The sequence below is a fragment of the Megalops cyprinoides genome, chromosome 5 (genome assembly GCF_013368585.1).
Source record: "Megalops cyprinoides isolate fMegCyp1 chromosome 5, fMegCyp1.pri, whole genome shotgun sequence".
Lineage (NCBI taxonomy): Eukaryota > Metazoa > Chordata > Actinopteri > Elopiformes > Megalopidae > Megalops > Megalops cyprinoides.
In genome coordinates, this window is record NC_050587.1 from 4,547,978 (window position 1) to 4,574,387 (window position 26,410).

Below are 26,410 nucleotides of genomic sequence, written 5' to 3' on the forward strand. Positions count from 1 at the left end.
GGTCTTAGTGATGTGGAATAGATCAGTTACAAAATTCATGTTCATCAATGCACAATGATACTAAACCAATGTTATTTATTTATTTATTTTTGTAGAGTATGTCACTGAACGTTGTCACAACAGGAACAACAAACTGACCAAAAGGAACAATGGAACGGAAATATTTGTTTTATATTGTACTTTTTCATAGCACTGCTGAGGACTAATTGACAAAATTAAATTCCTGATATTTAAAAAAAACAGTCATTTATATTCTAGCCACTTGTAATGTAATTCATGTATTAATCTGATTTTGAAATTCCCACTCTCCAACTCAAAGTATCAGAACTCTGTTTCATACATTGACAAAACATCATAACAATGTTAATATGTGTTTCTTGTTTTCTTAAAACAATTTAAAAATATAATTCCTTTGCTGTTTCTTATATACATAAATGATCTTGATGCAGAGGTTAGAAGTAAAATAGTAAAATTTGCAGATGACACAAAACTAGGGGGTCTAGCCAACAGTATAGAATCAACTAAGGTAATACAGGAAGACCTAAACAGCATCCAAAAGTGGGCAGATACCTGGCAGATGACTTTCAATTTAGATAAATGTAAAATCTTGCATGTAGGAAACAAGAACCTTAAACAAGACTACTTCATGGGTGGAAAAAAACTAGAATGTGCTCAATTTGAAAAGGACTTGGGAGTAATGGTGGACCCAAGCTTAACAGGATCTAGGCAGTGTGCTGTAGCAGTAAAAAAGGCCAACAGGATGCTGGGATATATAGCCAAAACTATTGAGTATAAATCTAAAGAGGTTATATTGAAATTATACAATGCCTTAGTCAGACCGCACCTGGAATACTGTGTGCAGTTCTGGGCACCGCAATATAAAAAAGATACTGAAGCTTTAGAAAAGGTTCAAAGAAGGGCAACTAAATTAGTTCCTGGCATGAAATATAAATGCTATGAGGAAAGATTCAAGTTACTTAACCTAATTAGATTAAGCGAGAGGAGGCTTAGGGGTGACTTAATTGAGGTATTTAAATTTATAAAAGGAATCAATAAGGTTAACTATAATAGATTCTTTAGGGTGAGTTCAGTCTGTAAAACAAGAGGACATAAATGGAAACTAGTTAAGAGTAAGTTCTGCACTGATGTAAGGAAATATTATTTTACACAAAGAGTTATCAATACATGGAATAGGTTGCCAGGTCATGTAGTTGAGGGAGAGACCCTTGCTGTGTTCAAGTCAAGACTTGATGCAGTTTTGGATACTCTTTAAATTAAGAAATGGCGAGCTTAGTTGGGCCGAATGGCCTGTTCTCGTCATCATATGTTCTTATGTTCTTATGTTCTTAATTCAAATGTTGAGAGAATTGTTTTTATATTTATAGTTCAACTGCAATTTTGTGCTAATACAGTATAGATTCTAGTGTTCCCCATTTTTGTTTTATTAACATTGTTTCTGTAATTGTTTCACTCCACCGTTGTCAGGCGGACTGTGAATCGCTCTTGATGGCATCAACACAGAGCGAAGCAAAGCGAGAAGCAAAAACGACATTTTTGATTTCTGTTTTTCAGAGAAGTGCCTTTAAGGAGACGGTTTCGGTTGTGTCCAAAGATCTGAAAGTGAAAGAGTTACTCTAAGAGGATAATTGTCATGTGATTGCAAAAAAAGAATTAGGACAGAAGAGGCCCAACACATGCCTCAAATAAAAACACAATGACAGTGGCAGGATGACCTCATGGGCCTGATTGGGGAGGCCTCAAGGATGATGGGAATTGGTGATCGATGTGACCTGATTGAGCTGTCTTAAGATTTCTTCTCTTGTGCTGATGGATGTGATGGTGCATACATTGATGTAATAAAAGCCGAGAATGTTTTCATCTCCTGTCGAGGAAGGGCTGCAGAGAAGTTTGATTGAAATTTATAGATTCATCTGGTAAGTTAGAGTAATGCACAGAAGGTTGGACCTGCAGTCATCTCAGCAGGATCTTAGGATAGGAGTCATCCAGAAGGCTGACATCTCCCTTCACCTGTAGGCTAGGGAGGTGTCCAGGGGAAACTTCACTCGACACAACACGACCACATACCCCGATCCTGCAATACACTATAATTCTAATAAATCTTACTTCATTTTTAATACGAACCTTTCTCTTCAAGAGCTGGACCCTTGCTTGACCTTTCCACCCTACACCACCCTCTGTCTGCAGAATTGGTGTGAACTCTGGGAATAACAAGCTGTTTTGGGTTTTTCTACACTCGGACTACCTCTGCCCCTGAAGTGCCCCCACTGTCCTATTCTCTGAGACCCTTCTCCAAAGTGCAGAACCTAGCTTGCCACCCAGACCACGAGGGAAAAAAAGCAGACAACAGACCAAGCAAAGTGCTCAGCATGAACATGGAAAAAACTTTCAAGGGGTGAAAAAAGCACCTTGTAATCATTTCAAGCACACAGTGGAGGAGAGAGCTAAATGATTGAATTCATAAGGCCCTAATTAACAGGATCTGTGGCATGTTATGAACATTTACTGCCTGAGGGTGCAGCCGAGCGGATTATTAAAATGCACCAATGTCAGTTAATTTATCACGTCTGCTTTTCTAAACACAGGTCACAGCAGACAGTATGCATGGCTCCCATCCAGTCAGACAGCAAATGCACCCCATGTACATATTAAATGCAAACACTTTTATGTTACTTTAGCATGTTCATTCATAAAACCATATTATTAATATAACAGGAAAAATCTAATGATGCTGGGTCTTGTGCAGTCTAACATTCCAAATGCATTCTACTGTATATTGAATGAATTTGAATGTAGAGTGCTTAGATAAATAGATAGATAGATAGATAGATAGATAGGTTCCCTTTGTTGTTAGATTGTTTGCCAACCAGCTAGAAAACCATGCACACAGCAACAGCAAGTCCTTTTTTATAGCTCTTGGCCACACCCTCTCTTATGTAAGGCCACCATGTGTATTCTCAGAGTGTAGGCAATCATATACTGTAGTTAAACCTCTACATTTAGCTCTGGCATATTTCCCCCAGAAAGTCTAGAAAGAAACTCCTGTTTATTTCCCTGCTCATAATCAGATATGTGTGAGTGGTCACTTGTACACAACTTCAAAAATGTTTTTTCATTCTGTTCTCTCCAGGACACGGATTAAACAAGTCAAGGGATGTTCCAAATAATAAGTAAAGGGTATATTAAATCATTAATCCTGCGAGGGCTGTATTGAAATGTTTATTCTTTTCCTGTTAACGTGAACTTCACATAAAAAAAACAGTAAGTTCATTTCAGCACATACAGTATATAACTGATGGATAACACAATGAAATGCTTTTGTATTGTTTATGGCCACAAGGGAAAATTGCTATTGTGTGTTTACTCTCACAGGCATTGTGCTGGAATTATATTTCTTGATGATAATTAATATCACAGTACTGACTTTCAGAATATGATGTATTAAATTCTATATAGAGTTCCACATCAAAATCCATTGTCATGTTCTAAGACTTTTCATGCTTTAGTATGGAGACATGATGGGGATAAATAAATCTTGCAATATAATGAAGCAGGAGAGACCATTTTAAAAAGAATGTGTGGAGAGAATTAGAATACGGCATCTAGAAATTCAAATTTGCATCCAAGCACTATTGAGAGTTAAATGATGCAGATTTTCATGTATATATTAATTCATTAGCTCAATTCTCTTACTCAATATAATATTGCATATATGACTCAGACAGGGTTTTCTGTGGTGGACCTGAGCGAGGGCATTGAGGAATATATTAGAGATGTCTGTTGGAGATGTTCACTAATGGAAAGGAAGACTACATACTCAACAAAGCCTGCATAATCATAGGAGGTCCTGGTTCCAGAAATCCGCATTAGAAAGCAATGCTGTAGATTAAAAGTCATGAGACAAGGCCCTGTATTTTGGTTCATTCCCTGACTGATGAGTACACAAAACCAGTGAGGGGGTGGGCCAGGGGCAAGGTGGCTCAGGGTCCAAATGAACTTTCGTGATTTCTAGCACCGGCGACAGGTGCCTCGTCCTAGCAGTCTCCGAACTCACTGATCCCTGATAGCTCATCCAGCCCAACACATGCACAGAAATGGTCGCCTAAGCTGCCACCTCGCTGAGAAGTGCTGCACTTCACCATTAGCGCTGACAGTAAGGGGTCCGGGAATTCAGACCCGACAGACTCTCGCCTCTGCTGGAAATAAACTATTTGTATATCACCACCGCTCTGCTGGTAATTGGATCGGGCCAGCATAGCAGATGCTAGGTGTATGTACCGGTACGATACTGTGTGACAGGTAACCCGAAGGTGCCCTTTGTGAGACAGACCTTTCCCCGGCATTTCCTGAGAGTACAAATTGGAAAGCACAGTCACTGCACCTGAAGGTGTGATCTCCTCGGATGGAGAGCATGATTTCGTGGATTGACCATGGACTCACAGGGGAAATAGAGTTGGTGGATGGCCCATTGTTTGCTTTCATTGATTAGTGTTGCTTGGATTTTAGACTGGTGCTTTCGTTTTCTGGCCGGCAAATAAGTCTGCTGCCCATCATTTATATGAGGGAACGAAGCCCATTGCAAGATTGAATTCAACAAAATTAATTAGTTTGATTTTGTTGTTTTACTAGATCCTTCTATTAAAGCAATAGCTTACCATGGCAATGCAGCACACTGGTGACTGTTAATCAGTACATGCTGAAGTTTCTGTTCCCATGCTGGATATTGTACTTTGGTGCTGAAGGTACTTAAAGGGATGTGCTTCACATTTTTTTTAAATCATGTGGGTGTAAAAAATCACTACATACATATTATTTTATGACCACTGCTACTAAATGACCAGCCAAGCCATTGGATAATGTTCGCTAAAAATCTCTACAGTGTAAGCCCCCATAAAGAGCATTTGCTATGCATAATTATGTCTGTAATTACTTGTGTATAACAGAATATCTGAAACTGTAATGTGTCTACAATAAACCTTCCAGTTAACTATACAGGAATTTAGTTAAAGTTACTACATTTACTAGATAGGAAATGTACATTTACTGTAGCTTTATTTTTGCGTGGCAGCAATTCCTGTGTAGTTAGTTAATAAATATTCCCAGATAATAGCTAATAACCACAGCCTTACATACAGGCATCAGATACACTGATTATATACCCACCTGCAGAAGCTTAGAGGCAAGCAAGTGTAAACACATCTAAATAGTCACAAAATTATTACCAGATTAAGCCTTTGGTGTTATCATCTGGTAATTGTTCAACTATCTTGCTCAATTTATTAAGATGCAGAATGCAGCACTGTTAGACGACAGTTCCCAGTAGTCAGTTTCACCTGTGAGAACATCTGTTCCACAAACTCAGTGACTAGACCAAAAGTCTCACTTTTCCATTCGAGGTATCAGAAGTTTCTTCCACCTCAGTCATCTCTAGAAATTATTTTATATTTATGTTTTATATGGCATTTTCTGCTATGAGGTGTGCACAATTAGTCAGTAACGTGCAGTAAGTTTAATTACTAAAATAAAAATAAAAAGGAAAAAAGAAAAAATGAAAATAACACAGTGGGAAATGTAGGATAGGTCTGCACATTGATTACATTTTCTCATTTAGTGAATCCACTGTTATTTTAGGTGACCTAACAATGCAATGAGCACCTATAATGCACTGTACACCTATAATGCATTGTATAATGCGCTGTGCACCTATAATGCATTGCACACCTATAATGCACTGTGCACCTATAATAATATAATAATGTGTAATATGCACAACAACTCTGTCTCTACACTTAAAACCGAGCTTTGTTTTATCTTTCATCTGATGCAAAAACCTTCACAACAATGAAAACAAATCCTGGAATATTCGTACCCAGTTCACTTTTTCCAGACAAGGGCTTATTGTGATTTTGTAATAGATTTTTACAATGTTTGATCATGTCTTTTCTATTAGTCGACTAATGTGGCTGGAAAATGAGAGATAGGTGATAAAAGGCAAGTGGGAAAGAAAAGAGAGACATATTGCACAACAATCAGAACACATCTGTAAGGGCATTTATAAAATTGATCAGTTGAAATGGTCTGAAGTTTTAAATGAAATTATGAAATATTGAACAAAAAGCCTGTGCCTACACTGAAGTAGAGTATATTCTGTTTGTCATTTTGATTCCATCTGTTTTTTATTAGAAATTGTTTTTCCTGGTCTTAAACAGGAGACCATGCTAAATTCATATGAACTGATCAGCTACAGCTACAGCTTCAGGAAACTTAATGTATGCATATGATACCAATTTAACATTTCTGTAGTTAACTGATTACAATAACCCACCATGCAAAGTGTGTTCTTCACTTTGATTTAGGCCCATATGCTCATTTGACAGAGGAATGTTGTACTTAAAATACAGTATGTGTTGTGTAAAAATATGGATTATATTGGATTAGCAAATGTTTTGGATTAAAATATTTGGATTACCAAATGGTTTTGTTTAGAATTGGATTAAGCTGTAATTACACATATTGGGGGGAATTGATTGATTCCTATGCAGGGAAACCTGAAATATGAAACATAAACAGGGGCCATTTGTCATTTGTACATTGTACTTCACCTCGCATTGCAGTAATAGCCAAAGATATTTCACACTGTCTGGCTCCACTCCAGTGGTCAGGAACAGTGAGCATCTTCAGAATGTCATACCAGCTTCACTGCTACAGTCCCTCAGCTTTTCTGAATATTCCAGTAAGCCTCGTTCCTGTAAATGTCTATATACAGATACTCTGCCATCCCTCTTTGAATGAATTTTAATCAAATGCTTACCTAACAGTTTTTGGGCCTGTTCAATTATTCAACAGGTTCCATTTCTCTTACTGGTTATGGAGGGCTTTCTGTCTTCTTGTCATAGTCTTCTGCAGTGCCAGTGTCATTTTAGGAAAAATCACATTCAGACCAACTGAGACACAGGGTAATGTGTTCGTGTGCCAAAGAGACGAGTCACTATTACTGGGAAATATGAATATAAATGACATTTATGTGGTTTACTCACTGCCACAGCTCCATTACTGGTTCACCCCCAGTGAAGATAGCAGAAAACGAAAAAAAACAGTACTTTCTTTCCTTGGTTTAGGCCATTCTTTCCCATATTTAACAAATAGACTTGTACAGCACATTCGAATAAGCAATGAAATGCATTTCAACAGACTGCTAAATACACCACAGGATAAAACTATTTCTTGCTTTTTTACATTTTGATGCTTATTTACTCAATTACATATATTTATAAAAACGCACAATAATCACATTTTTGTGTGCAAAAGATACATTTGTATAAAGCAGTTATTTATTTCCACCACTTTTTCATAGCCCAAATGACACTCAACATTTAATCTTTTTTGGCAAACAATAAGTACATAACAATTATACAGTCACCATGAGTTAGCAGCAGCGTTTCAGCCAAAATTAAAAAATTACAGTATGTCCAAACATCAGTGTTTCCCTGTACACACAAAAATCAGCATACAAATACAAATAATAATCATCATATAAATTAGAATGGTGATAACAAAATAAGTTTTTTTCTTTTTTTCATTAACGTTTTGTTTTCAAGTTCTCTGGCTTTTTTCCGCAGTAAAAGAAGGCGAGAAAGGGGCGTGTCCCGATGGGGGGGGGGGTTGGGTAGGTGGGCATCAGCTGGTGCAGATGCTGTTGATTGTGACAATGGCCGGGTCCACCAGGCCCATCTCCTCGTGCTCGTTGACGCACAGCTGGTAGCCGCAGCCCCGCCGCCGCTGCATGGGCGTGACCTTGGCGTCGGGCTTGGCGCGTGGCGGCAGCAGAAAGCCCACACTGCCGGCGATCAGCATGTGCCAGATGCTGTGGATGTAGAAGTAGTTTTCCTCCGTCTCCACGAAGGCATAGAGGGCCACGGCCGAGGTGGCGATCATAGTGCCCGGGAAGAGGTAGAAGACCCAGCGCTTCCAGGTGGGCGGGTAGCAGCGGCGCCGCCGGATGGTGCGCACGGTCTGAGAGCGGGGGGAGGGGGGCAGACAGAAACACTGTCAGAGTCCTGCTGGAGGGCTGAAACCATAACGGCTCATATTGTCCAGCTGCATGTATCTCTGACCCAATTGTGAACACAATATGATCACAATGCACACTGCAAATACAAGGCTGGTTCTCACATTTTTATGTTTATCAGACTCAAGAAAGTCAGTGTGTGATGTAATACTATGATTAAAAAATGAGTTTAATTTTATTCTTAAAACATTTTACTTGAAGACGTAGAGAAAATGTGTCAATTTGGGTCGTGACATTGTCATTTCAGGAAAATACTTCTAAATGCATTAAGTTGAAAAATTAAACAATTTTTTAGTTTTCCTTTTCAAGAGATCCGTACGAGGTCATTTTGGTTAAATATCCCTGTCCTCAGCCATGCAAATCCTCTTTAGCAGTAAGTAATCCTACAGTAAGTTCATTGCAATTGGCCCAATAATTTCATTTCATTCATCTGAATGCTGGTAAGTCAAACTAAAAAATCACAGTAAGGTGTGAAAAGTAAAGGTCCTGTTTCCATGCCAATAACATCCTTCCTGACACTGAATTGGTTGTTATACCCTTGAGGCTTTCATTCTTTGTTTTCCACACATACCCTTAACCATTAAACCCCACATACACCCACATACAAACAGAAATTCAGGAGAGAAACCCACAGAGAAAAGTACACGGGCCTCTCTGCATGCCTTCGCTTGATGAAAGACACATTCACAGCTGTGAAGTTTGCCAGTGTTTGGCCTTCATGAGAACTTGAGGAGCCACGTTACTCACTTAATGGGTGAACAGCTCTGAATCTCCGGCATCCACTTGGTCTTTTGTCTTTCTATATCTTCAGCATACACTGTTTTTGTTGCCTTTTGCTTTCAAGTTAAATTCGAGAGACCCCACTGGAGGAAACCAAATTGTGCATCTTAATGAGTGGTTTTACTGTATTAAATGGCATCGAAGCAAATAAATGGGCTTTGAACTACCAGACAGAGGTGCTTGTGGCTGGTCTAATTATCCTTAAATGAGAAGGGGAAGACATGGCTGAGCCCTGCCTTCATTTCATGTATACTCTCACACCAGAACATAAAACACATTAATGGCAGATTGATTTTGCCTGGTCAGGGTCTGGACAATAATTAGCTGGAACCAAATGCATGTCAACATCAAAAATCTTCACATCTCTGAAATATCCATGAAGACTAACAAGACTAACTCCAATTTTGCCTTAAGGATATGATGTTGCAATTAATTAATGTTAAGTGCACAACAATGGAGATATACAAAATATTATGATGTGGAAGGGCTATCTCCTTGAGCTACCATATGTCCTAAATTGGCAGTGAAAGAAAGAATTCTGCTCTAAGAATGGTGTGCAATAACATGCCTGTCATTTCATGCTGTCCACAGGCCACACAGAACTGATTTTACATGCTGAATGTGACTAACTATATTTGGCAGCTTATAGAAGATGCTCCAAAAAATATTTAAACCTGATGTCCACACTGTGGTGTTAAAACATGTGAAAAAGCTTATTTCACAAGCAAATTCCTCTTTATATTGTGGGTTAAGGAAAAAAACTGTGACAGGAAAAAGGGCCAAGCTAATTAGAGCTGAACTATTAAAAAATAAAAGCAATACATAATCAGTAACATTCCATTAAACCATGATGAAATGTAGTGATACTCAGGCTGTATTAACAATATTCAGTATCCAGCCTTATCCAGGCACAGTGCAAGCTGCAGACTGCCACCCCTCTAAACGCCTGCCCTTCTAATGTTTTCCTGCAAACGCTTGCTAACATTAGCTTCTTGATGCCTCAGAGGTCCTCCTTACCCAAGCGATGGCCATGATCCCCAAGGCGAAGAGGCTCGGTCCCAGCAGGTTCCAGAGGCCGTGCCTGTCCAGCTGCAGTGCCATCGACAGCAACATGGCCCCCAGCAGGTACAGTACCTGGGGTGGGGGGGAACAGACAGGCCTGCTGAAGCTAGCTCTGACACTGTGTGTGCATGCGCGTGCTCTCCAGGGGGCTGTGAGGGCCCAGTCAAATCACAGGCTGCTTCATCAGATGTGCGCGCTCGCTTGGTGCCAATGAGTGCTCCTGTGCCACCAGGTACCTACTGGATGACACCTCTGATGAAACAATAAATGAGACCTGAAGCCTCTGCGGGAACCTGCTTGTCAAAATGACACCACCCCTGAAGCCAAACTAAACTTGATTGGCACCAAGAGATGCTGCCAGGGCGCGGGGGACTTCAGCGTGTTTATTTAAACAGCTTCAGGGAGAAGTCTGCAAGCCATCAGCAGTTTTCAGAGGTGGCTGATGGTTACGCATGTGAGCATTCTTTGAGCAGTCTTTGAAAGAAACACAAAAAAATCCCACAAAAGTCTGTTTTAGGAAAGCCCCCTTAATGAAACTATACTGTGACTGACATTCTAAAAGGTTTCCCTCACTCAATGTTCCCGGCCCAAGGGTCACTTCTGCTCGCTATTCATTTTATTCATATCCGCACATCAACACCAATACCTTAATAAAGTCATTTTACCTTGTCACTGCTTTAATACTGTTACACAGGCAGATAACTTTAACACCTCATCACTACACGGAACAAGAACAAGGACAGAAACTTTTTTTTTTTAAGCCGTTAATTTCTTGTCACCCGTGTTGCTTCTAATTTAGGAGATTTGCAACACCAAGATAAAATTGTGCAAATTGATAACAAAAATAAATCTCTAAAAAGGTGTTACCCACAGTTTGTGAGCACTATTCTTCCAAGTGCATGCTTCTATGCATAAATTACATAGATATTTACATACAGGCACATAAATATATCAAACAGAATGGAACTGGGAACTGCTCCCATGTCTTCCTGCAGGGGATAATACTCTGGGTAGATAATTTAGGAGGCTAAATGAGGGACACACCAGCATTGATAGGATGGTGGTTGAACCTTCATATGACTGACAGATTGTGTTCCTCAGACATATGCCTAATTCCTTTAGGAGGAGCCCTAATTGGATTTTTGTCAAACACACACACTAACTCATTTCAGATTTTAATTATCATTCCTCCATCCCAATCTTGAGAAGAATTTTATCAAATGCTGTGGTAAACTGTGATAGGCTGCACATACTGGGTAATTGAAAATGGCAGTGATGCACTTAACTGAATGGAATGTTTCCTAATGGTGTAGAACTGTAATTTTTTTCTCATTTATTCCTTTTTGTGCATCCAATATCACTATACTTACAATGTATAGTTCTAGTATAGTATTAGTCATCAGTTCTGAGGAGCAACCTTCATTTATGTCCCAGTTTGTCATTTAGCCCCGAAAATGTCACTGATAACAGGATTTTTTGTTGAGGTGCACCTGTTTGATGATAGACTTGAGTCTCGCCATAGAGATGACAGTGACCCACACAGACATGAGCGAGCCGAGGAAGTCGCAGAACTGCAGGACGTCGTACTCCATGATGCAGAAGACCACTATCCCTGGCTGGTCACAGGCGTGGTAGAACTGAGGAGGGAAGAACGCCAGGGGCTGACCAACACCATTGGCACAAACAACCCGGCTTTGCCTGCAGTATGTATCACACTTCATGGTACGGAACATGCACCAGTGCTAAACAATGGCAAACTCACTCCAGACAAACCAGAAGCATGATAAACTCTTCAAGGGAATCTAAAGTCACTTCAGGTTATTCCACAACCCTACAGTAACATTATTTTAACAACTGAATGTTCAACTGAGTTCTGCCGCTGATATTTTCAGTTGTATACTTATTCTTTCTCAACAAGTTAATTTCACACTCCGGGATGATTCTTATCACCATTGCAAACCGACTGTAGTAGAGTCACGCTATCGCAGAGCTACGAATAACTACAATTCTCCATGCTTCTTTCAATCTGCGCAGAATACAAAGGGGTTTTTAATGCCGTATTGAACTGGAGATGGAGAAAGGGAGCACTGTCATCACAGGGATGTTATGTTTTTATATGCAGAGTGGCTTGTTAAAATTCCGCCTTTACATGTTCACTCTGATCCAGGACTACCCAGGAAAGAGGCCTGATGCTCAGAGGAGGGCCACAGTAACTAAAGCAGCTAAAGTACTTCTGCTCAAATTTCTGAAACATTCACAAAACGTGTATTATCCTAATCTTAAACACAAGCAGCTACAGGAGTTGCCATGACTATCGCCTTTGCTCTGTGTGGATTAGTTGTTCACTGCAGCGCTGCGCTGCCAGCATGTCCCAGACAGCCCCGTTCTGAAGCCCGAGCGCGGTGCTCACGGTGGAGAAGAACATGGTAAAGATGTAGACGGAGGCCTCCAGCAGGTATTGGCTGCGGATGGCGATGGCCACGGGGGGCACGAACATCAGGTTGCTGAGGCACAGCAGCAGGGTGGAGAGCAGCTGGAAGCCGTAGGAGTAGGCCTCCGAGTTATCGGTACAGCCCCACCCATTCCAGCCTGGCAGATAAGGAGAGAAAGAGAGAGAGAGAGAGAGAGAGAGAGACAAACTCTCACTATCCCCCTTCTCTATGAGCCTGTACCATTTAATAAGTATAGACTGTCTTCAGTAAAGCCAGCTGCACTGAGAAGTATAAACGGAGTTATGATCATGTGCTTCTTCCAATCACCCAAAAGACTAATTGAACTCTTCCACAGTTTTCCTAAGCCCCATTGTCATGTTCCTGATTATTAAAAAGTCAACATGAACATTAAAAATCTACTATATGTATCCAACGGGAGGAGAGTGTCATACTTAAGCCCCATATAATTTGGGTTTAATTGAGAGATCATAATTGCATTATTCATTTTATTAGTAATGCATTTTTGATTGCATTATAACAGCAATCACTACTCCAATTAGGCAATGGTTTGATTGATGATGTCTATTACACGAGAGACAAAATCACAGATTAAAATGTATAATTTACCACTTGCTGGCAATTATCTGTGCTTGACATTTCTTTCTCCAGAACAGACAATTACAGAGATATTGAAATATTGCTGTGATTAGAGGCACATTACGCTAAAACAATGAGCAGTTAAGATGAAGGAAATATCACCTGTGAGGCCTTTTTCATAATACTGTACAGAGGAGGAGAGTTCTCAGGGCCGTCAGTCCAGGAAGTTTTGAATTTTACATTTAGACTGTGACTTGTGTCCACTGTGCAATCCCGCCCAGCAGATCGCCCTACTTTACCTGCTTTGCACTCGCATGCGGCATACAGGTAGTTATTTGTGCGGAGGAGTTTGCATTGTCCATATGTCCCGCAGTCATTGATGCAGGGGGTGAGGTAGGAGCGCAGGTAAACCTCCGCTGTCCCGTTGCCGCACGCTTCAAACCTGGAGATGACCAAGCAGTGAAAAGGACACAGGACGACACCATGAGTTAATGTGCTTTGACTGGCTGCCCAGCGACAGGCTTCTTTTTTTTTTTTAATTGGAATTTAGTTATGACAGACACCTAAAATAACATTCCTTAGAGTGTATCTAGTGGGTTCTAGTGGGTTCATTATCACATTAAGGGGTGGAATTGAATCCTGCAGCTTGCAGCTTGGCTTTTGAGTTGCCAGCCCGATATTTCCATTCATCTTGAAATAAAAGGGACATGCTCTGATGTAAAGCAAATAAGAAGTTATGTGAACTCTCTCAAAGTTAAGGAACAAATTCCATCATGATGCTAGAAGGAAAAAGTTTGACTTCATAATTTGCAATGCTGGTTTGCAATTTGGCTTTTATTGCTCGGGGCAGGAAGATTACTTGGGTAAGCAAAAAATGTTTCTGTGCAGTTATGGAAATATGCAATATTGGCCTGAAGTTTCAGTTTTACTTAGGACTTGAAGGTTATTGAAAAAGTGCACAAAAACTTGTGTCTGCTCCAAGTTGTGAATATTTTTTCCCCATTAAATGCTTCATTACTTATTCATGTTTTAAATGTAAAATTCCTTCAACAGAAATGTAAAGTAGAATGCATAAGGATGGAAAAACAAGGACTGTAGTGGGAAACTAATATTTATTCATTGTTCAGCAGCTGTTTTGAATGGAGAATAATTTGTGCACAACAGAAGGCTTTTCAAGTGCCGCGAGAACACTGCCTCCACAGCTGTTAGATTTTAATGAGAATTACAGATAAATATGCTGTTCTTTAGATCCCATTATAAATCACTGTAAATCCCAACAAAGACTTTGATACTGTTTTATTTTTTTGCCAAGAGGGAAGGGAGTTGGAAGGGGTGGAAGGTAAGGGAAGGGCATGCCAACTCATAAGTGACTGTAGAGAGTGGTCCCCAAGGGACGCTAAACTGGACAGATTGGTACAAGCGTGGGCACGATGCATTGGGCACAGAGTCACTTTCTCACCCATGATCGGTGGCACAACTTGAGCGCAGACTGAGGTACCAGGTGCCCGTCTGTGGGTACGGAATCCTCAGCTTGGTAATGTTGGAGGTGGCATTGACGGAGAGGACAAACCCTGCAAAGGGCTCTGGGGACATGATTGGAAAAAGAGAGAAGAGAAAGTGTTTCTGTAAATAATGTCTAAAGCTCCACAGAGCAGTAAACACAATAACAGCAATTATGGTCAATTGACAGAGTTTTTGGTGCTAACAGAAGGCCCTGCTATATTAAACCACAAGGAGTCGGTTTAATAACAGGCAGCTGACATTATAAAGACCTCAGTGACCCCTCTTCTCAATTCCCACTGGCTCAGAAACAGACTTCTGAACACAAGGAAGAACTTTTATCACAAAATATCACATATTTCACAATTTCACAGACCTCCTAGTCCAAGTAAAGTATTTAGTGTCCTGGGCAACATAACACATATATTGTCTTTTTTGTGTCATTTTCAATAATATTTGTGTTTTTACAACGCGTGTACACTATCATAAGGAAATTGTAACATACAAAAGATTCTCCTCTATCAGTGTCCACAGAGGCAAAGGTTAAGATCATCCATATGCATCCTACCAGACTGGCATTTGACTGTGGCAGCATCCGGTAATGAAACTGGCATTCCGTGGTTCAGACAGCCAAATACCGTGATGTTCTCCTCTCTCACTGAAGACTGTAAAAAAATAAAAAGACAAAATAAGACTGTAGGAAAACACGTTGACCGGGCTCCACGCATGCATCCATATTCATGAGCGTAGCCTAAAAAAATGCCATGTTTTAAAGGAGGCGGTGCTGTGAAAGGCAGCACGAATGCAAAACGTTTGATCATCTCTCCAAGAGAAAAGAACATGGCCTTATGACAGCATTATCGCCGAGCTGCATAACTGCCCTAGATCTCCCACTTTGCTGGTCTTGAGACACCAATAAAGATTTCTGTCCACCAACTCCCTCATTACATGCATTATTGAGGCCCCGGTGCAGAACAGTTCTGTAAAGTTCACGACATGTGGAAAATTAGAGGCATTAAGACAGAGAACAGCGTAGTTGCCTGTCAGAATTTTTTCCTTCCTCTGAACTTAATGATCCATTGTTCTGGGCAGTGGGCTCGGGTGATGCGAGGGGAAGATTCTCAATAATTTACGTGCTTGTACACTTATTGCCTCATTACTTCCTGTCTACCCCCAAAGGCCAGAGAAATATGGAGTAATAAGAGCTGGTTTACCTTTAAGTTGTGTTCTCTTTTTAGTTTAGGATGGCCCAAAACCTTTTGTTCTTTTTCAGTTCAAACCAGAGCACATTTGTCAATATTATATTCACTTATACTCTGACATCCAGTTCACCTACATAGACCATTTTATGTCATACCAGGCACTGCAGGATTGATATTCACAGAAATAAATGTGTGAGTGTGTGGCAGGGATGGAAATGATATTTTTAGTTTGCATTACATTTTTGTGAAACGAATTATCTTTTCAATTGCAGTTCTTGGAAGATGTGTGGTAATTTTCTGAACGCATTTGAATTAGTTTGTAACTGTCGGTAACACTGTTTTTTCCATTTAATATGAACTGCCAAAAAATAATTTAGTTAAATTATGAATTATCCTCAGCAACCTACCTAATATTACTAAATGGCTGCAAATGTAGATAACAGGAGAGCATTCACAACATCCCTCTTTTGAATTTATTTTAACTATTAAATATGAAAGAACTTATTTTCCAAACCATAATGCATCTTAACAATTATGGATACTTCATTTGAGCTCTGCAATTATTTTTCTCTCAGAAAATTGAAATCACAGTCATTTTCAATAGTCCTTTAAATCTGAAAGCATACAATGCAGAGTTGGGGCCCATTTCAATTCAGGCAGGAAATGGACTGAAATTCATTTAATGAATTGAAAAATTGGCCATGATTTTCCATGCAGATTTTTCAATCACTGAATTCAGTATAAGAAAATTTCTTCAGCTGGGTTTGACCCCAACTCTGATATATTTGTGTCATATCTTTGTTCACATGTTTTTGTGTTCTCTTTTCATTCTGAGCATCGTTTGAAAGGCTGACAGGACACTGTCCCAGAGGAGACTAGGTACAGATGGGCACTATGTAAGGATGAGAATGACAGCACATTCACATGGAACACTGAGGCCACCGCTACCCTCCTGCTCAGTACAGTATTCTGGCCCTTCAGCTGGAGAAGCCGTAGCATGAAAGTCTGTACAGGCGTTTAATACCCAAACCAAACTCATCCCGAAGACAATAACTTTATTTATCTATTACCTAAACTGAGCCTGACCTGGCCCGGGGGGTGGGGTTTGAAGAGTGATGCCAAGCTGTCTACTGATAGTAATGGAATCAAATGAAAGTCACATTCTATATATATATATATATATATATATATATATATATATACACACACACACAAACCTTACCAAAGGCTGCAGTGCACTCAGAAACTAAAGGTCTGTATATAAATAAATCCCACAGTATGTTCCCACAGTAAGGTTCAGCAGCTTAACAACTAAACAATACAATTCATTCTTGTTGGGAAAACAAAACACTATACAGTGAATAAAGTCTGTGCCAGTTCACAAATGAAAATGGGAAAAATTCTGGTCAACAAAATGTAGTCCTTTTTGGGAAAACGGAGGGCACTTAGGTGAAAATAAGAACATCCTGTTTAAATAAAAAAAATAATATGATATGTTCAGTATGGCCTTAAAAACTTTAATGCCTTTCGTGTATACATCATTCATTTAAAATTAGACTTTAGCCCAGATTTCAGACAGCAGTGCATTCAAAACTTGACATCCAACAACAGTGAGCCTGACCTGACCCAAACCTGAACACAGTTTTAAGCCTGAACCCAACGTGTTTTGTTGGCTGCCTCTGGATTAGGGCTGGGTTGCAGGGCTTTAGTGCAGCAAACATGCTTATGTTCTCAGTCTTACACGAGCTGTAACATCAACACACATTGCATAGCTTAGATGTCACTTTACATTGTGAATATGGTAAAAATGTGTGTGCTCAGCTAAGCACCTGTAATTGGCTGACTTCAGTAAGCAACCCTACCTTGGAACACAGGAGTTCAACAAGGAATACTGACTAAAGGATTTAGTGCAATGTACTGTAACATGGGCCTGATCCAGAATTTAAGCTCATCTCTTGTAAACACTGAAATGGCTGACTGGCAAATGGAGTAATCAATGACCTGCAACATTATTAGCATTCACAAAAACACAGTGAAAGTAAAATTACATATTATAATCCAACGCGTAATTGACAATAAGCCACAGCAGGGTAGAAAGGAAGCAGTGTAGGCAGAGAGGAAAAGGGAGATGAAAAATGAGACAAACTAAAAAAACCAGTATTTTTGCTCTCTGAATTTGAAGTGCCAGAACATGGCACACATTCAGAGATGCTCTCTGGGTTTTCAGGGGTTTCAGCTGATTATACTGCTCTGTGGCTCATCAAATCTACAGCTCCTAGTGTGGGCACCTAAACAGAACACTTGGTTTGAACGCAATTACAGATTCAGGAATCACACTGAAAGCTACCTCAAAAACGAGAATAATTACCCATGTACCACGGACAGAGAAAGAGTACTTTTCTGTGTCACATTAGATGTACAAAAACGCATAAAGCTAAACATTTGTCTTTCATAATATCCGTGCACTTTTTTTAATTAGCAATATTCCGGCAATATGGCTTAATATTTTCAGTGTGAAAATAATTATTTTTTCCTCCTTCGTTGTTGTTGAGAATTCAATGCAATTATCTGATAGAAAATTGGGACGCGATAAGCATCACATAATTGAGAGATTAATTGTATAACATTATTACGTTTAGTTCATGAATAATTGGCGCAGTTTTATGTTATGTGTGACTGCTAAAGAAGTAGACTGGAATAAACGCTTTTGTTACCAATGTTAGTGCAATGTGATGAAAATATAATTAGTGGGACCATATTTGACAAAGTCACCTGTCAAAGACATTAGGTACAGGTGGTACCTGCTTTTATTACACAGCATCTTCCCAGACACTCTGTCCTAAACTAGACAGTTGTGAAGTGAATCCGATTTTCCCATGGATGCAATGTTATAAGTAGGGCTTCCTGAACACTGGCTAAACATCAAATTTTTCAAAAAGCAGGAAAGATGAATCTGGAATTAAGACAACTATTCTTAGAATGTTAATACTGTGTACATATTTTACTGTATCTGCATTTACTTATATATATATATAACATATAAGTCAGTGCAGTATCAATATTCAATTTATGCACTGTATGATGGTTTTAATAATAACAAGACAGGCACAACTGCAAGACAGAAATTTTCAGCTTGGCATTTATTTGCAGAGTGACAGAGTTCACCTGGATGAGAACAAAAAACTAAAATCCAAACAAAACAACAGACAAAAACAAAGATGACCAATGGGGAGAAAATTGCACCATCAAACTTCAACAGCACTTTTCTCTCTTCGCTGCATTTTACGGATCTTTCTGACTCTCACTTCTCCTTCCCCAGCCTCTGTCTCATCATACATTTGAATTTTGTGTTGTAAATCGAGATCAATGCCGACATTTACTTAAATAAATGATGCAAGCACAGATTGCATGAAAAACTGGTCAAAAATAGTGTACAGAAATCATAGAGCATCCTGCTGCATAATTAAAAAGGGTTCAAGTCAGAGTTTACACAGCAGGAACCCTTGCATTTCACCCGTTCCTTTATAATTTTAACAATGTTGCTGAGAATGAATGTCCTTTGCAACTTAAGAATGGTGGACTGCATTTATACCTTTCTGTTCTTGAAGCATATAATTATCTTGGTACCATCGTTACAGGGCCTTCTTGCCCTGTAGCGATCACTTAGGCCTTAATGATGCCTGAGTCAGCCTCAACCTCCAACTGTCCACAAGGCCCACTCCAGGGGCCCTGCAGGAGGAAGTCTGTCCAACCACGGGCTCACCTCCAGAGGGTGGACTTTGCCCGCACAGTACCTGCTCAGTGGTCTCTGCTGACCGCTGTCCACCTGAATTAGCAAGCAGCCTGGCTTCCAACCACCAGGTGCTCTCCTTGATGCAAAGTGTCTGCTGTGGGTTTGGCCGAGGACAGGCCCCCAGTGGTGGCTAAGGACATTGGCAAAAGTTTATTTCAAGGGGGCCCCTTGGAGGTGAGCAGATTCATCATCTGTTTACATCTTTGAACAAACAAAGCTAGAGGGTGCATTTGTCTAGTTCAGAGATCACATGTGGCTAATTTGTCCAGGTTCATCTCCATGTACAAAAAGTCAGCCAGATGTCTGAGATGGTATTTTCACTGTGAAAATAAGGCCTACAGATTGCTCTAGTTCTTTAAGCATAATTCTTAGTGGAGCTCTCCCAAACCTGAAGGAGCAATCACACAGTGACATAAAGCTAAAGCTGTTAAATGGGAAAATAGAATCACTTTGCTAAAATGAAGACACGATAGATTGCCTCACAGCAAGGGCTAATGGCCTCCAATCACAGGTTTGGTATTTGACTCTCTTAACAGTGAGATTTTAGCATTAGACTACCTCCTCAGGGCCTGGTAGACTCTTATTTCATTACAATAACTTCTTGTTTGTCAGTCTGTGTGTACAGGATAGTTCTGTTACAGAGGGCTTAGCTGGTGTGTGAATACTGTGTGGGGCACATCTCAAGGCTGCCTCTTGTTTTGGCCTGGTAGGGTGAGTGTGAGAATTACTCATTCAGAGGGCTCAGGCAAAAGGTTTGCACAGAGATCCAGGAGTGACCTGTGGAATAATGTGATGTAAATAATGCTAGGTTTTTAAAGGCCAACCACCTATCTAAAGGCCAACTATAGTTTTAGGTAATGAAAATGGATAGCTATTCATGCCATCAAAATGTTTGTGATTTAAGGGTACGGGTAGATCACCTGGAACTGTGGATAATAACTATTATTAGATACACCAAGCTGCTGTTTTGCATCAAGTGATTGACTGAAAAATACATGTAAATGTAATTATTTAGCAGACATTCTTATACAGAGGGATTCATAAAGCAGGAGAAGTAACTGCACTTAATTAATTTGCATGAAAGGCAGTACACACAGGACAGAACTGACCATATCCAAGTGTGTGTCAGCCTCTTAGAGCAAACAGCGCTATAGTGGGGGTAATGTTCTCGACTTGGTGTGTGTATGCGCGGCGGGTTGGACTTGGCGGTTCTGATATTCGCAGAATATCAATATTGAACATTGATGCATAACTTAGTATACATGACATTACATTACATTCATTTAGCATATGCTTTTATCCAAAGCAACTTCCAACTCAAAAGAACAGAAGTGTATCCATTGAAATTGAATGAGCAACAGTGCCAGTGTTAACAACACTCCCAGACCAGTAATTGTGAGCATAACACTATTCAAGCCCTACCACAAGTTAAGTTGTGCAACGTGACAAGACAAGGGAAGCCAAGTATACGACCAAACAATATAGACTGCCAATTGGTCCCAGAAACATGAAGGTATTCACAAATATTGACAAATAGATTGCCAAGGACAGAATATGATTTTTCATAGCAAAACCCAGATGAATTACTCACACAGGCTGTGTTTCATTGCAGGCAATGTTTGTTATCAGATGATTAGTAAATTAAGTATCCACCCTGATTGGAGTGACAGGCTCTGGCAGCCATCTTTACAGCTGTGGTGTGTCTTTGAAAGTTCACATTTTAGTTAGCTATGATAACAGCCGAGGTTGGTAAATTGAAGTCATACATCTAAGCACAGCACAGCACAAAGGACAAATAGTTTGTTTTTAATCACACATTTGATCATGGCGCCCTTCAAAACACCTGACATATCTCAGCAGCAATCCCTCACCCCCACCCTTTTTTTTCCTCAGAAGGTGAAACAGTGTTTGAAATTCTTGCACTGCAGCATGTTAAACTGAATGGGGTAATGAGTGTTCCCTCACATCAACAGGCAATATGCATAATTGCCACACAGATTTGACACAGAGATGACGTTTTAAAAATATGATCATTTAGCTTGCTTTAAGCTGCCTTTCAGATCAGCTTTGTGGCTGAGTGCCTGGCTGTCTCTGCCCCTCTCTGTCCTATCATACAGGCTCATTAGTGTCAGGTAATTGCCTTTTTCAGACGATAGCCGGCTGACTTCTTTTGGTTGTCGCTTCCCATTTATTGATGTCTGGCGGGGGCTGGCGCCCATCCAGCCCAACTGGTCAGTGGCCCCGTTCCCTGTCCCCCTTTTTCAATACCATAGCACACACACATACACAGACACACACATACACAGATACACACATAACCACACATGTATACACACACACACATGCATGCATACACAGATATACACACAAACACACGCACACACACACACATACACACGCACACACACACATGCACACACACGTGTGAACACACAACACACAGATACACATATGCTTACACACAAACACACATGTGCATGTACACACACACAGGCACACACACTGCAAGTAATTCTTTCACTCAGGGTGGGTGTACATAATTGATACTCTACTGTGGGACAGATTTAAATTTCTGCAGGTAGCGTCTAATGAAGAAGAATAACTGAGAGCTCTGAAAACCAAAAGGCTGGCATGTGAAGACTGTGGGCCAGAAAGAGGGGAGACACTGGGAAGCTTTCATTCCATTAAAGGTTAGTTTCTGTTCGGTTAAAAGTCAGGTTTTCTGATGGTTCTGAAAGTGAAACTCTTCAAAGATGGAGGGTTAGCTGTCTGACTGTCTCAGGCCTGGCTTAGAAAAAACTACCTCAGGGAAAGAAGCCCACAGAGTTCAGAAAGGCAAGCTGTTCATCCCTCTCTGAGCAGCACCCTGACAAAGACCACCCTGAGGTAAAAGAGTGATATTGACAAGAAAGTGACCTGACTTAAAATTGTTTGACAATGTTTGAAACCCTGGGGTCCTTACACCCATGTATCGGAGGGGCCTCTTTCCGCATAGACTAAAAGGTCTAGGTGTACAGGAAAGGGGTACAGCTAGCCAGATACTCTTAGCAATTTCTCCAAAGTTAATTAGGGACTTCTGACATTTGTTTTGAGACATGACTTTTGCAAAATGGATGCTAGAGTTAGTACCTACAACGATTTTGTCCACCTAAGCATTATTATTTTTATTTTCAGACTGTCTATGCTGCAGTTAAAACTTAAAGTATATATATATACACACACACAAAAATAATAAACTAAAAATTTTAGTTATCAGGAGAAGACAGCTGATGGCATCATCTTTATCGCAGTTATTTTCATATCCAAAAAGATAAACTGTTCAGCATCCAAAAGAAGTCTACAGATGGAGAGATCATGGTAAGAAACAAAGGCAATCTCAGATTGTTCTTACTGGGGAATATTTTCACATGATGATTTACTAAAGATGCAAGGCTTAGCTCTGGATATAAAATGTCTAATGGCCAATTTTCAGACAGGTTTTAAAATTGGATACCATCTTACCCTGATTAAAGATAATATCATATCTAGTAAGGACCCTAATGCCATTGCTGTCTGCTAAGTTAGAGAAAATGGCCATAATTCCTGATCTGAGTGTCACAGGAGCTTGTGGTGCCACAGCAGGAGGGACAAGTTCAGATGCTGTGTTGGCCACAATGCAGAGGCAATGGGGAGAACAGTAAATTTAGCACCATGAGTAACAGTCACCTATGCAGCTTCACAAACACCTAAGGCAATGCAGCTTCACAAACACCATCCCAGATCCTCAGATGCCTGCCTGTGTAAGGCAGGGATTAAATGGAAGACCTGAGACTGTTTCACAGCTCTCACAATGATACACCCATTGTGCAAGGGGTATGACACATTCTGATCCAATCAAAATGCAGTGGTTTGAAAAATGAAGTCCTGCCTCTGTGAAATTCAGCTACTGAAATAAAAGACATTCAGCAGTTAGGATGCCTAAATTTGACAGCTCATCTCATCAGAACAATGCCTCAAAGGCACATAAAGACATTGACATTTGCAGTGGCACAGCACCAAATGAAAACCGCTAGGCTGTGAGTATTGACAAAGGCTTGATTACACCCATTAATTTAACCATGGAACTAAGGGGCGGTTAATGAGCGCTAATATTCATGCTTTGGCGCTTGTTTGCTTGAAAGCTCTCTTAAGACATCGCAAATGCTTTAAATTCAATGGCATGTTTAATAGTCCCATAAAAGCTCTGTCAGCATGGCTTTACCACAGTGTTGACTTATATACAGCACAAAATGAGCGTATGGGTCTCAGGCTGCCCCCCAGCAGCAATATCCCTACTGGCAACTTTTTCTACAGACATCGCTCTGTTTATGGAGCAATACAGGTTATTGTTGTAATACAAGCATCAAAGTAGTAGTGATCAACCTGTATTGTACCACATTATAGTTATACGGTGGTAGTGCATTAAAGAGAGGGGAAATTCATCCCGGAATTTAAAATCAATGTCTTCATTAAATGGCGCTAAATGTGCCCATACTGTACTTCACTCACCACGTTGAGCCTGAGCTCCATGTTGAGGACTCCCCCACTGTCCAGGACGGGCATCAAGTTGATGGCGAACACGGTGGCCCTATCGGGAGGGACGGAGATGTTGGGGCCGAAGAAGATGTAGAAGTGGACGGAGAATGTGTCCAATTCGTTCCGCAGGGTGGGGCGGATGGGCCAGCACTTGCCAGCGTCTGAGGCAGGGGAGAGGTAGGCGAGGCTGTCCCCAGACACCAGGAAAGGGCTCCTCTCCGAGCCGTTCCAGGAGAGGCCAGGCAGGCCCGCAGCAGGCAGGGTCTCTGACAGGGACACGCCCATGGCAGAGCCAAATGACTGGGGCATATTGAAGGCCGGGGGTCCCTTCGAAGAGGTGGCTTTGGAGCAATCTGAAAAGCAACAGCAGAGGATATAGTGCAGGAGATGCTGATCTTAACATCAAAACATCATGGAAGGTATAAGTTATTCATGAAATTATTTATTTATTTGTTTTGCAGACACCCTTATTGCAATTCTTGCATTACATTACACTATACACAATCTGCTGTCATCACTACACCTCTGGGGTTTTGGTTGAGGAGATACAGGTAGAGCGCCATGCTCGTGTTATCAAGGAGCCAACCCACAAGTCTCCAGAATCCAGTGCTCAAAACTGTATACCACACATTGCCCATAATGATACGATTTGAGTGATAGGTGCATGGAAATCCAGATTAGAGACAGTTTTAAAAATAATAACTCCTCAATTACTCATTCAGTCTTTTTTCAGAACACAAATGGCATCAGAGTTCATGAGGTACAGTATGATTACAGAAAAAATGTTAACTAACTGCTAAAGGACTGAGAACATACCTTCATTGAAAAAATTACCTGAGTAGCTTTTTTATTATGGTAAATTTAAGGAGATAAATATTTACAACAAACTGTCATTTACATACAGATTAATAGATAGTTCCTGTCTCCTATGATTATTTGTGCATCTCCCTGCTTTTTCATTGCAATAATCCATTCTCTCATTTGACTGATCAAATCTCTAATCACACTGAAGCATAAAGCTTTGCCTATTAAAAAGTCTTGGCCCCTGTCCAACATGTTCTCATTTATAAAAGATAACATTTCATAACTTTGATTTAAATGGCAAATCTGAAGAAAGTTAGATTGTTATTATTATTTTAAAATATCCAGATATCCAAGACATTAAAAAAACATCTGATTGTAAAACGGAAAGTGCTTTGCAGGGACATATGGAAAAATGGAGCAGATAAAGAAACTAAGCTGTGCCCTAAAGAGTCGATAAGCCTGCACCTCAATTAACATATTCATCTCAAAACTTTTACACAGCATTTTAATATTCACTGGAAGAATGGGGAGACTGATAAAAATCAAGTTATTAGTTCCTCCACAACTGTCAACAGTTTGCCCAAGTAATGTTTGGGATTCTGCTGACAGTTTACTGGATCCTTAGCCCACTCTACTCTACAGGACTTGGTAGCTACCTGATAACTGATCATCTATAATCCAGTAACTGCACATAATGTTTAGTCAGCAGACAGAATTTACAGTCTTGTGGGGCAATCTGATATCCTCCAGTATGATCTTGACAAAATGGAAAACACTGTTGTGTAAACAGTGGTCATGTTCCCTACTACTATAGCTGCCAAACCTCTTCACTCTGAGTCTGAGCAGCTGCTCTTGCCCACAGAAGACCAACACTAATATAATCTTTGGATTCCATTCATTAAAATTAATATAATATTTGCATTTTTTTCTCCAGCTATGTAGATGATTCAGACCCTTGCAATTTACAAAGTAACACCTGCGCAGGATCTATGCTCTCCTCGCTCCAACTGATTGGGACATTGACTATGCATGTATCTGTGTATTATGTACAGGTAGCTAAGACCTATTATCAACCCTCTAAACACAAATGATAATTACACTGAAATGACAGCATCAACCTTTAAGCATGGGTCGCATTGAGCTGGAGTTTTAATTCATGTTTTTAAAACCAACTATTAAAAACCAACTACTGTATTATTAAATGTGATATTTACATGCTTTGTTCAGCCTGGCTGTGGATTATAGATTTCACCCTTCACCTACATCTCACACTTCCCCATTGGTTGTCAGCAGAGTTTCTTTGTTAATGACTTTTACTGACACAAATCATACCATCACCTTAACATCTAACCCAGCTTGGATGTATGTCTTATCTTGACTTTTCAGTAGTGTAACCAGGTTGATTTTAGAATGAGATCATCAGAAAGTCAACTTACCCGTAAACAGAATAATGATAGGAAAAAGTCAATACAGAGCATTTTTTGAGAACCTTTAGATTTCTGATATTTGGCACATTACATCATTGAATTCATTTTATTGACCAAATATGCACAACAATCATCAACAATCTCCCAAACATCTGTAGTTTCTCTATACATCC

At 40.1% G+C, this 26,410-nt stretch overlaps 1 protein-coding gene across 1 annotated transcript in view; it reads right to left on the reverse strand.

The window, feature by feature from the left end:
• Positions 1-7,676: 7,676 nt before the first annotated feature.
• The window catches only part of LOC118778535 (transmembrane protein 8B-like), an 86,559-nt gene continuing 67,825 nt past the window's right edge, over positions 7,677-26,410 (reverse strand). The window contains exons 6-13 of the mRNA XM_036530106.1: positions 23,980-24,359; positions 15,026-15,122; positions 14,417-14,540; positions 13,257-13,399; positions 12,339-12,517; positions 11,419-11,565; positions 9,884-10,000; positions 7,677-8,031 (exon numbers count right to left, since the gene is read on the reverse strand). Coding sequence (XP_036385999.1) covers positions 7,696-8,031; positions 9,884-10,000; positions 11,419-11,565; positions 12,339-12,517; positions 13,257-13,399; positions 14,417-14,540; positions 15,026-15,122; positions 23,980-24,359 — 1,523 coding nt within the window. The 3' untranslated portion in view covers positions 7,677-7,695. The remainder of the gene's footprint in view (positions 8,032-9,883; positions 10,001-11,418; positions 11,566-12,338; positions 12,518-13,256; positions 13,400-14,416; positions 14,541-15,025; positions 15,123-23,979; positions 24,360-26,410) is intronic.